The following is a 15,878-nucleotide window of genomic DNA, read 5'->3' on the forward strand; positions in this document are numbered from 1 at the left end:
GTGTTATTAGCATGTTGTGCCTATGAAAGGACCTTGCAAACTATAGTTGAGCTATAATTCATTTTAATGACTAAGAGATATGGCGCTCATCACAGATCAGCAGACACAGATTGCAGACAGCTGCAAATCAACAATTGTGAACTTTTTAAAAAAGAATTCAAAGAGGTTGGCTGTATAAATGCATTTTATTCATTTGTTTTGACTAGTTCTGTTTAATTATTTAAAATTCTTTAGCAGTGAAGATACCTGGAGACATGCAGTGAAGTGTTAGTAAAAGGAGATCAAACTACAGCACTTAACTAAGTCAGAACTGAGAAGCAGGGTAAAATGACAGAATTTTTGGAAAGGGGTTTCCTGTTTGTAGATTGTTTCATTTTGTGTCTGCATTTTTGTAAGCCCATAATTTCAAAAAGGCCGCAGCTACAACTAGCCTGGGAATGGGGTATTTTAAGAGGTTTTAAAATGTTTATTGATTGTGAGATTTTACTGATTTTGTTAAGAAAGGAGTAACATCCATAGATAGCAAAAGAAGAATAAATCTTGTACAATGGTTTGAAATTTGAGCCAATCTTTACAACTTGCTGGTGAGTAGGACTCAAACATACTATCCAGAGAGGCAATACTTGGGTTTGCAAAACTCAGTAGAGGTACAAATTACAGACAAGAAGAAATAAAACAGTTTTGAAAATGACTTTGAAAATTTTAGTGGCATCTTCTCAAAATAAACTATTATAATGATTTCTTTATTATTCCTTTCTATAGGCTTTCCCACCAAATACCATCACAGTTTTTGTATACTGCAGCTCAGTGACAGTGTTCTTCACAATAATAAAGGTGATCAGTTACCGTCTGCATCTTATGTTTGATAAAGGTGAAGTAATTCAGCAAAAGATCTCAAGAAAAAATGGAAGGCAATGTAAAGATACAGAAGTCCCGAAAGGAAACACAGTTCAGCCCTCAAATTGTAGGTAAGGTTTTCATTGCATGCTGTTGATACATTTCATAAAAGGAATAAGTTTGCACCATGGTCTTGCATAGCAGAAACCTACTGACTGTAAGAAAACTCCTTACAGTTGTTTAAGGAGCAGCACTTCTTAAGTCCTGCTTAGTGTTTTTATGTTTGATGGCTCCAGCATACCTGTGATGAAGCACCTGGTCCAGGGAGTGGGGCAGCAGCTGGACCTGATGAAGGGAGAGGAAAGCAGAGGAAGAGACCTGCCTGGAAGTTGATATAAGATTCTGGGGAAGAGCTGGAGGAAGCTTTCTAGGGAAGCCTAGGTGCTGGGGGAGCAGTAGAAAAGCTTTTCCTCGTGTTGCCTCTAACCTAAAGAAGCTTGAGTCAGGGAGAAGAGCTCTGTCTTCGTCAGAAAGAATAAAGCGCTGGGCTCTTCTGCAATGGAGTAGGTCCTTTTAGCATGAGACCTTTTCCAGCAAGATCCAGGAAGGACTTCAGCAAGATTGAAGCTCCTGGGGCAGCTGCTCACTGAAAGGTGCAAGGAAGCACCTGGCTTCCTAAGATGCTAGAATAGGGTATAGTGTGTTTAGAAAATGCTGTGGCTTAGGCTTTCTAAAGACTATTTGTTATTCTACATATATGGTAAAGGGATTGTATTGTGTGTAATGTGTTGCCTTAACTGGAGGGGATTCTAGTTCTAAGAAAACCTTGGGTAACTGCTTGAGACTTGCAGGAACATAGTGAAAGTCCCTGCAGTGTTGACCTACTGGGAAGAAAGAAGGAAGTGACTTGCATGTGTTGGCCAGGAAAATGCTTTAATGCCTTGGCTTTAAAAGCCTGAGATCCTATTGCTTTTGCATGCATGTAGTAGTTTCCCTATTTGTGACCAAACCTAGATGTGTTAGTCTCTTGCCTCCTTACTTGTTTGTGACTACCTGTGGTTCTTCTGTGGTACTGTTCATGGGGAAAGCTGGAGATGCTTTTGTTTTTCAGGGGCCATTTAGTAGGTATTTTAGCCCCTTCTGTCTATGAGGAGCCAAGTACTGTTTATGCTGTGAATAAACTCTCAACGTTAATAAGGCTACTTCCAGACTGAGATAACATTAAATGAAAAATAGCATTGGGCTAAAAAATAGTACTCAATTTTTCCAGATTTATGTGTGCATAGAATATTCCTGTGTGCTTACTGAAAACCTATGGAATAAACTAAAATTGAGACCTCCTGCTGGTTTTACAAGCTTGAGTCACACAGAAGCAAATGAAGCTGGCAAGCAGCTTTCAGTCTTCCCAAACACTATGACAGATGTGAAAAATTCTGAAATAAGGTACATCCAAGACTGTCTGCAGCACTGACATAGCAAGCTATCTATTAGAAAGCTTATCTGTATACAGCGATACTGCTGTTCTTTTGTGTCTTTATGTACATGTCTGTGCTACACTCCTAGCAGTGACATTGCTGTTCCTCTGTATCACCAACTCACAAATCTATTTTCTATTTACAGAAAAATGATACAATAATTTAAGAGGTCCATCTATTGTTCTAGGTTTGCTGAAATTTAAACAGAACCTCAGTGTTTTCCTATTCACTGGCTAATGAAACAAATGCAAACTTTCATTATCCTGCCTGTGTTTTGACTGAGAAGTAGAGTTAACTATCCCTTAAAACTTTCATGTTAAATCTCATAACATGTTCCTCTTATGAGGTCCTAGACACAAAGCTCAATTATTTAGCCCTTGATCAGCAAATAATAATTTTATATTTTGATTAGGTGGATGAGAGAAACTTTTAAACAGATCCTGGTAGTAGGCAGGTTGCTTGAAGTTTTTGAAGCCAGCTAAGTACAGAAAAAAAAATTGTGGGAAGCTGACTGGGACTTACAGGTAAATAATCTTACAGATTATACATGTCTATAATGATTTTATAATGTTCATAATGCTTAATGGTTTTAAAAAACAGTATATTGTTTTAAAACTGAATTTGGGGAAAAAGTACTTTTTGGTATTTTACCATAGCAATGATTTTTTTCAACTAAATCTTTGTTGTATTACACCTGAGAAACAGAAAATGTGTTTGACCTCATTAGTAAGTCTTGTCCAAAAATATTTGTCTATATCCACTGAAAAAATAGTAGAAATATAGAAGGAATTAGTGGATAGCTGAATGCATCTGCAAAGGAAGTGATACTTACTGTTTCAAGCTGCCTCTAGTATATCCATTGTTAAATTTCATCTGTTTGAAGAGATGTCATTATATTTCTTGTAGCAGTGTCCTACTTCCTAGAGCACCAGAATCATTTTAAATGAGGAAAACAATTTTTTAGGAAGGCTTCCTGGAAAGGGATGAATGGCAAAAAGGATTATAGTAACTTTCAGCACTGCTGTTTTAGAAGTGGAGGGGAAGAAGTATGCTGTCACTAACACTGTCCTATTAATTCCCATTCTGTTGTTATTCTTCAGGTTCCTCACAGACTCACTGTGATCCTCTGTGGTTAGAAACATTTCTCTTTTTTTTTTTTTTTTTTCATTTGCTTCCTTTTTCCCCTGTTTCAGCAATAATATGGGAGATAATGATGTAATTGGTGAGATCAACCAAAATGACTCTACTCCAACAAGTGACAGCAGTTCAAGAGTACAGGCTGTCCACTCACAGAACTCATCTGGAGTGATGGTTAGTATGCTGTTTTCTGTTGTAGTGTCTTCCTTTTGTGCAGTACACTGCTTACCATGTGGAGTTTTGTACTGTCAGGTACTTAGCACTTAAAGCATAGCTCTGCCCCTAAATAGTAGGCAGTGGTTCCCTGGAGGTACTTTGTATACAGCTGGTGTTGGCTGGCCTTAGCCTTGTCTCAAAGATTTGGGTTTGCAAAGCTGTAGATAATTCTGTAAGCCTCTGGAGAGGCCTGTCCACTCTGTAGGTGCCAAATGGCCTTTGTAAATCTTGCCAAGAGCACCTAGTGTTCACAGCTGCTTTCAGAGAAGGGAGAGGCTTGCATATGGTGAAAAAAGGGAATGTCTACTCTGTGTTGCTAATGCAATCAGAGCAGCTTGTCATTTTCTTGGAAGGGTTCTACTCCTGGAGCATTAATAACTTCCGTCTGTGTAACTAGATTTATGTTTATAGAATGAACCCAACACATCTCTCGATCATTTATACAAAGCATAAAAAACTATGATTTAAATCCAGGAGATGTCTATGTGAGGTTGAAACATACATGCATTCCAAGGCATTGGTCACACTTCCTAAATCAGTAAAGTGTATGAAGTGATGAAGATGATGTATATACATGTTATAATAAAGAAACAACAATAAGAAAGTCATGAGAAGGGTCAATGAAGAGTCAAATATTCAAAAATCAAGAAACAGAATAAACACTGTGTAGTCGTAAGCTGTTCCCCATGTATATTGTGATAAAGTATTCAATTATGTGATCCCATGCCAATTTTTCTACAGGACTCCTGCCTCATTCATTGCGGAGGATGGTTAGTGATCTCTGAATAAGTAGCTTTTTGATCTTTCATTGTCTTCATTCCCTCACTCCCCGCTTTGTCTCCCTATTTACTGCAAACTATTTAAACCCTGGTCTGAATCAGGATTATTTCGTCATTTTCTAGAGTGTTTTTACCTTTTTGTAGCATCTGTATGATTCATAGACATTAACAGTTTCCTTTTATCAGGTAAAATATTTCTCACCTTGTTTCTGTCTCAGTCCCTCCAGTATTCTGGTTTTTGTCCAGTCTGCCTGCCTCTGCAAACTCATTTCTCCTTGGGATCTTGTTCCAATCTCCTATTTCCAAATGTATAGGTCAGGTCTAGTCAAACCTAATCTTCTTTCCTTGCCACCAGCATGCTGCTGTGAGTTTGCAGGAGATGCTTATTATTTCCTCTTGTTTTTTGTGCCTGTCAGCCAGAGGAGAGGAAATGGCACATTAATTTTTCTCAATAACTTTTTTCTAGTTATAAGTCTGAGCTGCTCAGTTTGGAGCGATGAAGTATGCCTCTGGAGTATTGTGTCCAGGTTTGGGCTCCTTACTGACAAACTGGAGTGAATCCAGTAAAAGCCACCAAGATGTCTGGGGAAAGGGGTATGTGATGTATGAAGACAGGCTGATGAAATGTTTTAGCCTTGTAAAGGCTAAAAGGAGAGCTTACTGCTGTCTCCGGCTACCTAACGGAAGAGTCTAGAGAAGACTGAGCAGACTCTTCTCAGAGGTGCACAGTGACAGGGCAAGAAGCAATGGAGACAAACTGGAACATAGAAAATTTCATTTGGATCTAAAGAAATTTTTCTACCATGAGGGTGGTTAGACACTGGAAGAAGTTGTCTGGAGAGGTTGTGAAATCTACATCCTTGGACATATACAGCACTCTACTGGACGTGGTCCTGAGCAACCTGCTCTAACAATCTACTTTGAGTATGTGTGTGTGTTTGTTGGACGGGGGAAGAGAGTTGGACTAAATGACTTCAGGAGGTTCCTTGCAATGTAAATGATTCTAAGATAATTTAATGGATTTTCCATCTAGTGTTTTATTGAGAAATTGCTACCAAGTGCTGGAGAGAACGCTTCATTTTAGTGCTTTGGAAACATATAGCTGGACAAGGGAAGCAGATGAATGCATTCTATTCCTTAATGATTAAAAAAAAGACCTGAAACCAAACCAAAACAAAACCTGGATTAGGGACTGCAAAATATTTTATAAAATCTTAGTTTTTTTTTTTCTCCCCAAGCATCACAAATTTAATTGCAGTGATGCAATTTGGAGCATGACTGTTCAATAATCATCTCCGTTCCTCCTCCTTTCCTCTTTTTCCTTCCTTCCCCTCCCAGCATTTTGTGCAAGGTACATGTCCAAATTTCAGTCATGTTTAGCAACTTACCAATGCTATAATTAACCTCTGATTGGATGACTATTGCATTGATAATTTTTTTTCTAACAGTGTTTAATACAAACCCATACTAATTTTGTGTGGTTTATTACCTTTTAGGAGCTGCCAACACGTGAAACTATTGAAGATCTCAAAGGTATCTTGAAGGCTTTATAAACTGCTTTAAACCTTTGTTTAATCATTGTTTGCCACAAAAAAAATATGGCACATGACTCCACAGCAGGTTCTCTCATGCTCCATGTTAGGAGCTTTATGGAAAAGCTCAAGAAAACAATCTGAAGGGAATTCTAACAGAGTAAGGTTTCTCATCTGTCAGCAAAGCTCTTTGGGTCACAACTTTCTGGTGAGTGCGGAAGCAGCTTCCCTGTTTTGATATGAGGAGATAGAAGCCTTCCTCCCCCATTCTTGGGAAGCTCTGTGCCCTCCAGAAGGCATTGAAACAGGAAACCACAGCTCAGCTCACATCTTAAAGCCCTTAAACACCATCTGACTGGGACTCCCCTTGCCATTAATGACCCTTAGCTCATGTCTCAGCATATTTCATGATTTTTCTGTTTTGTGAAGGCTGATCACTATATCCTATGGGACCATTTAGATATTGCACTAGGTGATGTAACTAACTTTTGCTGCATTGGCTTATTTTTTTTTCTTCTATCCCTAAGTGAGAATAGTTCTATGTAAAACATTTCAGTTTCGATGTTCACTGTTTCTTGTGAAGAAGTGGTTATTCTGATTGTTTAAATTAAATAGACGTGCTGCTATACCTGTCTTGACCTGAAAGGGTTCCAGGTAAAGGCTAGACCAGCAGCTTTCATAGATGTGAACACTCTTTTAATCTCAGGACACAGTCTTACTAGTATGATCTATAGTATGCACACAGCTTCACATGAAACACTAATTCCTATTTATCATCACAATAAAATGGCTTGTTTAACCATTCTGATGGTTATTTTCATCTAAAGCAGTATCAGTGCTACCCTGCTTACTTTCATAGTATTTCACATCTAGCTAACCATTAAGATCCTTGCTTTAGAATTACTGTAACCATCTACTTTATTTGTGCTTCCTTCACTCTGCTCTCTAATAGTTTTTGCTAGCTAAAGGTTGTAGCTTAATACACAGTGTTCCTTTTTGTGAGGCCTAATTCTTGTATGTTTTTGTTAGGGGTTACAGTATTAGAAGAGCAGGCTGCACTACCAATTTCATCTACCTCACCCTGTATCAAAGCAGATATATTACCTGTTTCTACAGCCTCTGCTTCAGGTTCCACCACATCAGCAATAGTGGCAAAACCAGCTGCTATGGAAACACGTTCTGGTAATGGAATAAATGAAAAAGAAGAGAAGGGACAGTCATCCGGACAGCATGGATCACAAGATATTCTTGTGGACAGCGATGTAGTTAAAATTTTCTCCAATGTTTCTCCATCACAGGGTGACATTTTGAGGACTGGAGTTTCTTTGGAGCCATGGGACAGTGAAAATTCGGTTATTTCAGACCACTTGAGTAATCCAAGAAGTTACAAAAGAGAGAAATTGCCAGATGGATCACCCCAGGCAAGCTTTACAAGTAGCTGCCCACATTGCAATGCCATTGCAACCAAAGACCCTGACCATGCGGAAAGTGTATGTAACGCTGATAATACCAATGAGGACCTGAACTGCTCAGACAGTGAGACTGCTCTTGCTGTTGTTGACAACTCTCTTTCTGGAGACCAACTATGTGAGCCCATTAAAATTATTATCACAATGAGTAGTACACCAAACACTCTCAGTGACCTAGCAGGCTCTGTCCATCTAAGGGCTCTGGATACTGAGAGATCAAGCTCAGCCCTGAGCTCCAGCATAGTTACAGCGGATCACCAGAGTCAGCAAACTAACGAACAGCTCAGAATCCCTGTTATAACTTTTGATTTGTCTGATGATAGTAAAGGTAAGACTTGTCCAGAAGTCAGTGGAAGTGAAAGAACTCCAGAAGTTTTAAAGGCAGATCTCTCATCCAACCAGTGTTCTGGCTATGAATCTGGTGATCCAGACAATGCAGTAAAGGAGCACAGCAATCCAGCAAATACTCCTTTAGAAACTAACACCCATTCAGATGTAAATGAGGAGAATGCTTCTGAAAATGTACGGGTCATCGCTTTCAATTCTAAAGAGGATCAACAGAACCTAGATCCACAGTCCTGCAGAACTGTGCATGAGAAGAGGCACATTCGGGTGCTAAGTGTAGACAGTGGGACAGATGTACTTTTAAGTAAGAATTTCATAGATGTGACTGACAAAGAAAAGACCTTACCAACTTCTAAATCTGATCTGGAAGCTAAAGAAGGGCAGATGCCCAATGAATCTAACTTTCTAGAGTTTGTCTCTCTCCTGGAGTCCATTAATACCTCAAAAATGAAGGCATCCAATCAATCCACTGTCAAAACAGAGAATACAAAAGAAAATGGGCCTGTTGGAGGTACGATGCATGATTTACAAGCCTTGGAATAAGCAAGTCAGCACTATTTACTTTACTTATGGCAACTTAATCTGGTCTGCAGTGGAGCAAATTCCAAGGGGAGAACTTAATTAAAGGGTCAAGGGAGGACTGGGCTGGGTAGGACAGGAAGTTTTAGTGAAACGGTGTGCAGTTTCAGCTCTAGTTTCTGAATATTTTTAGTTTCTTTAACTCCTTTGAAAAATCTTATGCTAAACTCAGTGAGGGTCAAGTAGCTGACTAATATTTCATACTAGAATAGCTTGCGTTTGGCAGGCCTGGGTTGTTGGCATACTGAAAAAACTTCTTACAAAAATCAGTATAACTTAGTGTTGCACCTGCCCTTGCCCATGTTATCAGAAGCATGTTGAAGTCTTCTGTGTGTCTGAAAGTATTTAAAAAGCTAGAATTGTCATTGATGATGGTTTAACTTTTAATGCACATGTGCATGGACACATACACATTCTTATAATTCCTGGACAGTTGTGGTTGGTTTATAATTTGAAAAAAAAAAAAAGCATAAGTTCTTAGTAGGTAAGAGTTTTGATTTTTAGTTGCTTAAAATGAAAATATGTGTGTTTTGAAGAAGAGAGTTTGGGGGTTGTTTTCAGTGAAGACCTACAGTATTTTAATGAAAAATGGTATCTTTTCTTGCAAGTTTCCATTTAATTGAAAGGACTTTAATTTACTATTCAAGAAAATCTCAAACAGGTATTTTAAAAATACATGTGCACTGCAATTTATAACTTTACTATAGATAGACCTGTTCTAATTTGTATTCTTGAGGTCACCTCTGCTAATTCTCTTCCCCTGTGCATCCTTTCTGTTATCAAGGAATATTTTTTGTAACTGCTTTATCAACTCTAGACAAAACTGGCAGGACTGTTCCTTGAAGATATGAGATAACATACAGTAAAGGTGTATGGAATCCCAGAGAACTTGCCAGACGATTGATGCAATTTCCTGTTTTAGAAGATGTGGGCCAAAGTCAAATACGACAACCCACTTCTTCCCCTTCACCAAAATGTTACCTGTTTACCTTAGATCCTATAATAAGTTGTTCCTTACTAGCATATATTCTAAAACAGCCTAAGAGGAAGTAATCTAAATAACCTGTTTTCCATTGAACATGAGGAACTTAATGGAGCTCAGCAAAACCACTTCACTCTTGTTTTAGAATCATATCCCTTTCCAAGGATAGGCTCTAGGGAAGCTGTTCTCCCCTGGCTACATCAAGAGCCTCTCATTGCACAAAAAAATTCACAGCTCACTTTAAAATTTATTACCTTTTTTAAGAAACAACTGTGAAATTCGTGTTTTTTACCTTCTTAAGAAAAACTAAGTAGATATTTTTATCTTCCCAGTAGATTTTGTTTTCCTGTAGATTCCATTTGCCTTTCACACTTCTTTTCCTAATTCTATTTATTCCTATCTGTCCTACCAAATGTACTACATGCTTGTCTTGCTCCACCTTTCACTTGTGTCCGTTTTTCCTTCCATTTTATGTTTTTAGTTTTGTGACATCTCTTTTCCTGTTCTTCCCTTTTCTGTTTAGCCACACTGTTTCTCTCCTGTGCTACTTCGCTACTTCCCTACTTGCATTACTTTCCATATTACTTCTCTCGTCTTTCCCTCTGTTCTTCCTGTCAGTCCATGCTCTGTTGCTTTTCTGGTCTTTTCTGCTCTCTTTAGCTCACCTAAACTCATTGCCTCAGCTTGTATTCAGTTCTCCTATACTTCTCTCCATTCCCTAGTCAAATTTTGCTTCTCCTAGACTCACTGCTTCTCTTGATCTGTCAGTCTAATCTTACCCATCTCTGCTTCTCAGGCTGTTTGTTCTGCAGAGTAGTTTCTGCTGTGCTCTATCTATTTATCAGTCTGCCCAGCTGGCTCCAGTTCATACTCTGTGGTTTCCTGAGGCACGTACTGAGCAATTGTTCTTTTGACTTGGGCCTCCTCAGCTGATCCACTGCTGAGTGACTGCCCTTCTCAGCCCCTAGGCAGAGCCCCTGCATGGGCACTGTGCCTACCAAGGGTCACTTGGATGGAAGAGTTGCCTCCCTGTCCTCCCCATGCAACAGAGCAAGGGTTGTGGCAAGAGTATGTGAGGATCTTTGCTACCCCTCAACCATAAGTAAAAGAATATTTTCACAAGAATTTGACTTCTGTGTGATGTGACTTACCTGGAAAAGATAGATGCCTAATTCAACTGATAAAATTTCAGAGGTAAGTAAAAAAGTGTAGCTAATCTATAAATGGCTTTCAGACAAGTATCTTTGTGAATGCAGAAGACTAACTACATAAAGGAGAGGAACAAGTGACCAGAATAAATCAGATAAATTCATGGATTCCACACTGACAACACCCTCCCCCACCAAACTTCGTTGATGTGTGTGTAGTCATTAGGCTGTAGATCTAGCAAATGCAGTTCTTTTTACCCAGATCCATGGGCGTCAGGAAACATGAGGATTCTGATTCTTCCCTCAAACCAATCTGTTACTTTAAGTGACCAGGACTGAATTTCCTACTCTTAAGTCTATAGGTATAGTGAAGTTAAGCTACATGTGTACGTAGCTGAGCTGTTCTGCTTATTTCTAGGGTGGGCTGAGTTGATGCTGGTCCAGCCCATGTTGTCCTGGGAAAGAAGCAGAACCAGGAAAACCGGAGCACTCAACGCAAACAGAAGCTGTGGCTTCTGTTGCTGTGTGGTGTCTCCTAGACCTCATCATACTGATGCTGTGGGAAAAAGGAGATTGAATCTGAACTTTTTAAGCTGGAGAGAGGTAGTTCAAAGGCACTTATTTTTAAAAGCAAGTAGACTTAATTTTCCAGTCAAGTCAGAATGTGCTGCTTACTAAAATAAATTACTGTCATTACTGGCTGCTTCCCCAAAGTAGGACTTAATTTTAGGAATGAGAAAACCTCTAATTTGTTTACAGTCTTGCAATTACAAATCTGCTTTAACACAATAGCATTTTAGAACAAATCCGAATAAATATTATTCCCACATTGAAGTGGTAGTTCAAAAAAACCCCAGAGTGTGTGTGTGCGGAATATAGAGCAAGTCAAGCTATGTGCCAGAGGTTTTGAGGGTGGAGGTTGTTTGTGTTTGTTTCTTGTTCTTTTAACTTTGTAAACCACTTAATTGGCAAAGGCTAATAATAGGTGTCTGGTCCAAATGAGCATGAAGTGCCCTGCACAGAGGTGTATATCAGGAAATGTGAGAAACTTGGCAAATTCCAGGAAAGCTAAATATTCAGACCTGTGTGTAAGAAAGCTGATATTTTGCATAATTTGGAGAAGGCAGGGAAACTTGCTAATCAGAACAGCCTTGAAAGTGAGTGAATGTCAGAGCTGATGCTTTATGTATGCTTACTTCACACACTTGTGAATTGTGTGGAAGCAGAAGATATATTGTCTTGACCACAAAAGCCTTTGCCAATAGACAGCTCAGTAAAATGCAATACAGGGAAATTAAAGCCTTGCTTAACCCTACCAGGGATGCCAGATTTAATGTGTTAAAATACGGTACATAAAAAAGCTGTCTAAGAGCTGTTCTGTCACCACCCCATCTCTTTTGAATCGTGAGAAAGTACCACTGATACCATTGCTAAAAATGACTTTCAGGCCAGTGTCCTTTCAGTTTTGAATCAAACTTTCACCACCCACATAATGAAAGCCTGTTGAAGGGCAACTGCAAACTTTCTTCAGTCTTTGAGATGCAAAGAGAAAGCCAGGTTTATTGCTATGCTTTTGACTCCTCTAGCATATCTGCAGCTGCGTAAGAGCAGCTGTACATCAGATTTATGCAGGGCAAAGGCTCATGTACTGTCTCCTCTGACACAGTTGACTCGGAATCTAGGACAGATAATGTTATCACCCGGGGAACAAAACCAGTCGTGGGAGTGATGGGGACCTGCACGGAAGAACAGAAACCAGAACTACTTGGCCTGAATTTAGATGTTTTGCAGGCTCTTTTTAGAAAAGGTACTCATCATTCTGGGCAGTGCACAAACCACAACCTTGAGTGAGTTCTTCTGGATCCCAGGCAATTATCCTTCTCCTATAAAAAGCTAAAACATACTTCTGTGGGTATTTTTAGATTCCCCCTCCCCCATGTGAGAAAGAGAGCTATAGCTTGTCATATAGCAATGAGGGAGAGGGGTCTTGTGCATTGAGTCACCTGTCCAAATAACAGCCATGATGTGAGGCTGCAGCAGGGGAATTTGCTGCTGAGCAAGTAGCACCTTCAGCACAAAACCCTGCTAAGTGTCCTGTCCCCTCTCATGCTAAGTGCCAGAGGGGGATTGTGTGGCATTTGATGCTTCCCTTTGGATGGAGGAAAATGGGGTGAAGAACTCAATTCTGTGCATCTGATGCTCAATGTGTAAAGCTTGACAGGCTGAGATTTTAAAATTTCAGTCTTTAAATCAAAGACAGAATATGTTGAAGGGCAGGCTGACATCTGTAAAGAAATTATGAGGGTATTTCAGAAGTTTGTATTATGACATAATTGTTAGGTTTAATGATTAGACTACTTACCTGTGACCTCAGAAACCTTGATTTTATTTCTAGCTCTACTGTGGGCCTAAAAAGATTATTTTGAGCAAGTCACTTCTGTGCTTTTCTCCCTATCCTGTTACAGTCGGTATAAGTAGTTTTTCCTACTGCTTCAGGATTAACGTTCAGCTCCTGTGTGCTTCTTCAGTGCCCATACTGAAGTTCTACAGCAGTTTCTGGACTGTGTCAGGTTCCCTGGGCTGTTGTCTTCTGGTGGGTGACCAGCTTTAATGTCAGATTTTTCTTTTAATGATTTGGAGAATAATGGGCAATTTTGGATTGTGGATGAAGTACACAAGTTAGATGTTTCTGCTGAAACAATCAGTGAAGAAAGGCCTAGGAATGTCAATGAAAACATTGGGGGTTTTGTCCTATACTCCCTAGAGATATGAATGGGACAGTTCATACCTCTGAAAGCTATTGTTTCATGTGAGGTACTGACAAGAGTGTAAAGAGATTTGACATGAGTTATCTCTGCAACCAAATGGGCAACAAATATATTTTAAATGGAACTTTCTGTTTAGGAATGTAGTTTTGTGGAAAGGAGTAGATTCTGCAACAGAGCAATTAAAGAGCAGAAGAGACTCAGGCTTAATTAGCTCAATTCTGCTTGACCAGATTTCAAACCAGACGGCATTTGAAATTATGACAACAGTGGCATTTTACCTTACAAGAATGAGTTGTGGAGACTGGGGTAGAGACATGCATGTACAAGCCACAGGAAAACATCTGGGAGACTCTAGAGAAAGAGTACGAAGTAGAAAAAAGATTTGGAGAAATGTCACAGTTCAATAAAATTTCATTCTAATTACCTAATAAAATCAGGTAACTTTAAAGTTGGGATAACTAGCTGTCAGTATTGTGATTATTGTATGCACAAAGGCTGCTTCATTTAAACTGTAAAACCTCTTTCAGCATTATCCTGGTGTGGACCAAAGCCTTATGTATACAGATGTAGATAAAGCTGAAAATGTTTACAGGGAATGTTCCTGTATAGGAAATGTGTTCATGTTGGTACGGATTTTACCAGGATAACTAGGTGATGCATCTTATGCTTAACCAAAATATGAAAATGGTGTACAGACTGAGCCTCAGTTGTTTGTGCAGGACTCTGAATCACCCTTCCCCAAGCCTGATTTAGCCATGAATCTTGATAGTTCCACCAAACAGATTTCAGTCATAGGGAGTATAATTCCTAGACAAATTATGAAGTTAGTTGGTAAGCCCAGGGCTGTATTTGAGGCTTCTGCTGGCCAGCCATGTGTATGTACATCAGAGGTGTGTGGAACAGCGATCCTGACTAATACTCTGGTGAAGGTTTAGATATACTGACGTACTGTGCCTTTACTCTTCCTTTACTCTTGGAAAATATTTTTCACAGTAAGTTAAAGCTGAACTTTGCCAGCATAATTTTCATGCAAGGAATGTTTTGCTGATGTAGAACTCATTATGTACCCTAGCAGAGTGTTCCTAGTCTGGACACTTCTATCTCCATTTAAGTAAGTCACTTGGAAGAAAATGAGTAAGAATCGTGAAAACCCATCATGGCCTATCTTTCTAGTGCTAGAAGTACTCATGACCTTTGTGTTGTCTGATTGGCATATAAAACCTGTAAGAAGAAATACTATTTATGTTGTTGTTATTATTATGACTCTTTACCACTGCAGGGGAAAGAAGTCTGAAAGGCTTGTGGTTTGGAGTAGAAAAGAGAGATGTGGTTTTTTAAAGCCACTAAATAATCAAATTAAAAAATCTTTTTAATTGTTCCAGCCCTAGAGCCAGTTTTAGGCAATATGGGACTGATTAGATTATTAAAACCAAAATTTCTGATCGCTATCAATGATTTTAGTGCTTAAATAGCCGAAGTCTTTAGGAAGATGATGATGATTAGGTGTCTATAGCTTCTTCACCTCCCTCAGGTACAGTTACATGATTATGCAGATGCTTCAGAAATGCCACAGTTAAATAAGGCACAGTTTCTGCTTAAAATGGAATTTAAATTTTTAATTAGGAAAGAAGAAAAACATCACCCACCCACATGCTTCTTAGGTAGGAGAAAGTAGGTCTGGAGCACACATAGAATTTTATGTCCATGCACAAGAGGATACAGAAGACTTCCTTTGAACAAACTTATGCTTATTATACTTATTGCACAAGAAATCAAAATCCATGATTGTCATGTGCTGCAGAAAGTGAGTGAGAGACTGAGAGCATTGCCAGGGGGTTGTAGTGAGATTTCTCCTCATGGAAGCAGAAGGGACACTGCTGTTTCAAGCAAGAGTCGCATGGTGTCTTTGCTGCCTGCCTTCTCTTGCTTCTGGTACCCTGGCTTGTTAGACATCTAGTTACAGTCTGTGGACCTGATGAGGTTCTTCAGGTTTGGTGCTAGTTGTTGTGCTTTACATTAGGGCTAAGACCTCCTGGGACAAGATGCGATGGTACAATTAAAATTGTTCTTATGCATTGGTTTTGGATGACTTTTTCCAAAAATGGATTGTTTTTTCTAAAACTGCATTTTTCCACTAGATTGTTTTTTCCAAGAAATAAGTGCGAATGTCTACAATGAGCACTGGTTCTGTGACAAAGCTAAGGAATTTGTGTGAGTGTCTGGGATTTTAGGATATTAGAGGGGTGTGTCCTGTGAGTTGAAACTGATATAGAGATGTCTTAACTCATGATGGTAGGTTTGTTTGTAGAAGCTCATCTGTGAATCCAAAAGTTTGTCTGCTTTCTTCAAGGATATCAGTTGGTCTAATAAAAGGTATTATGTCTCTGTACAAGCATGGAATCTGTTTTATCCTTAGACCATCTTAGCTGTGACAACACTATTTCTTGATTGGTGACTCTTGCAGGTTAGGATGATTAAATTTCTAAGGCGTTTAAACAGCAGGGATGCAAGAAGTCTGGGTAAATATGTTTCAATACACCTTGCTAAGTACAAAAAGCTACAGGGCTCACTGCAGCATCTCTGTCAGGCACAACGAAACCCAAGTTTTTTC

At 39.2% G+C, this 15,878-nt stretch overlaps 1 protein-coding gene across 2 annotated transcripts in view; it reads left to right on the top strand.

Moving 5' to 3' along the window:
- The window catches only part of PCNX2 (pecanex 2), a 164,137-nt gene that overhangs the window by 6,112 nt on the left and 142,147 nt on the right, over positions 1 to 15,878 (top strand). For both annotated transcript variants that reach the window (XM_064509246.1, XM_064509245.1), the window contains exons 2-5: positions 763 to 968; positions 3,506 to 3,623; positions 5,941 to 5,977; positions 7,006 to 8,301. In XM_064509246.1, the coding sequence (XP_064365316.1) occupies positions 763 to 968; positions 3,506 to 3,623; positions 5,941 to 5,977; positions 7,006 to 8,301 (1,657 nt within the window). The remainder of the gene's footprint in view (positions 1 to 762; positions 969 to 3,505; positions 3,624 to 5,940; positions 5,978 to 7,005; positions 8,302 to 15,878) is intronic.

Source organism: Dromaius novaehollandiae, chromosome 3 (assembly GCF_036370855.1).
Source record: "Dromaius novaehollandiae isolate bDroNov1 chromosome 3, bDroNov1.hap1, whole genome shotgun sequence".
Classification (NCBI taxonomy): domain Eukaryota; kingdom Metazoa; phylum Chordata; class Aves; order Casuariiformes; family Dromaiidae; genus Dromaius; species Dromaius novaehollandiae.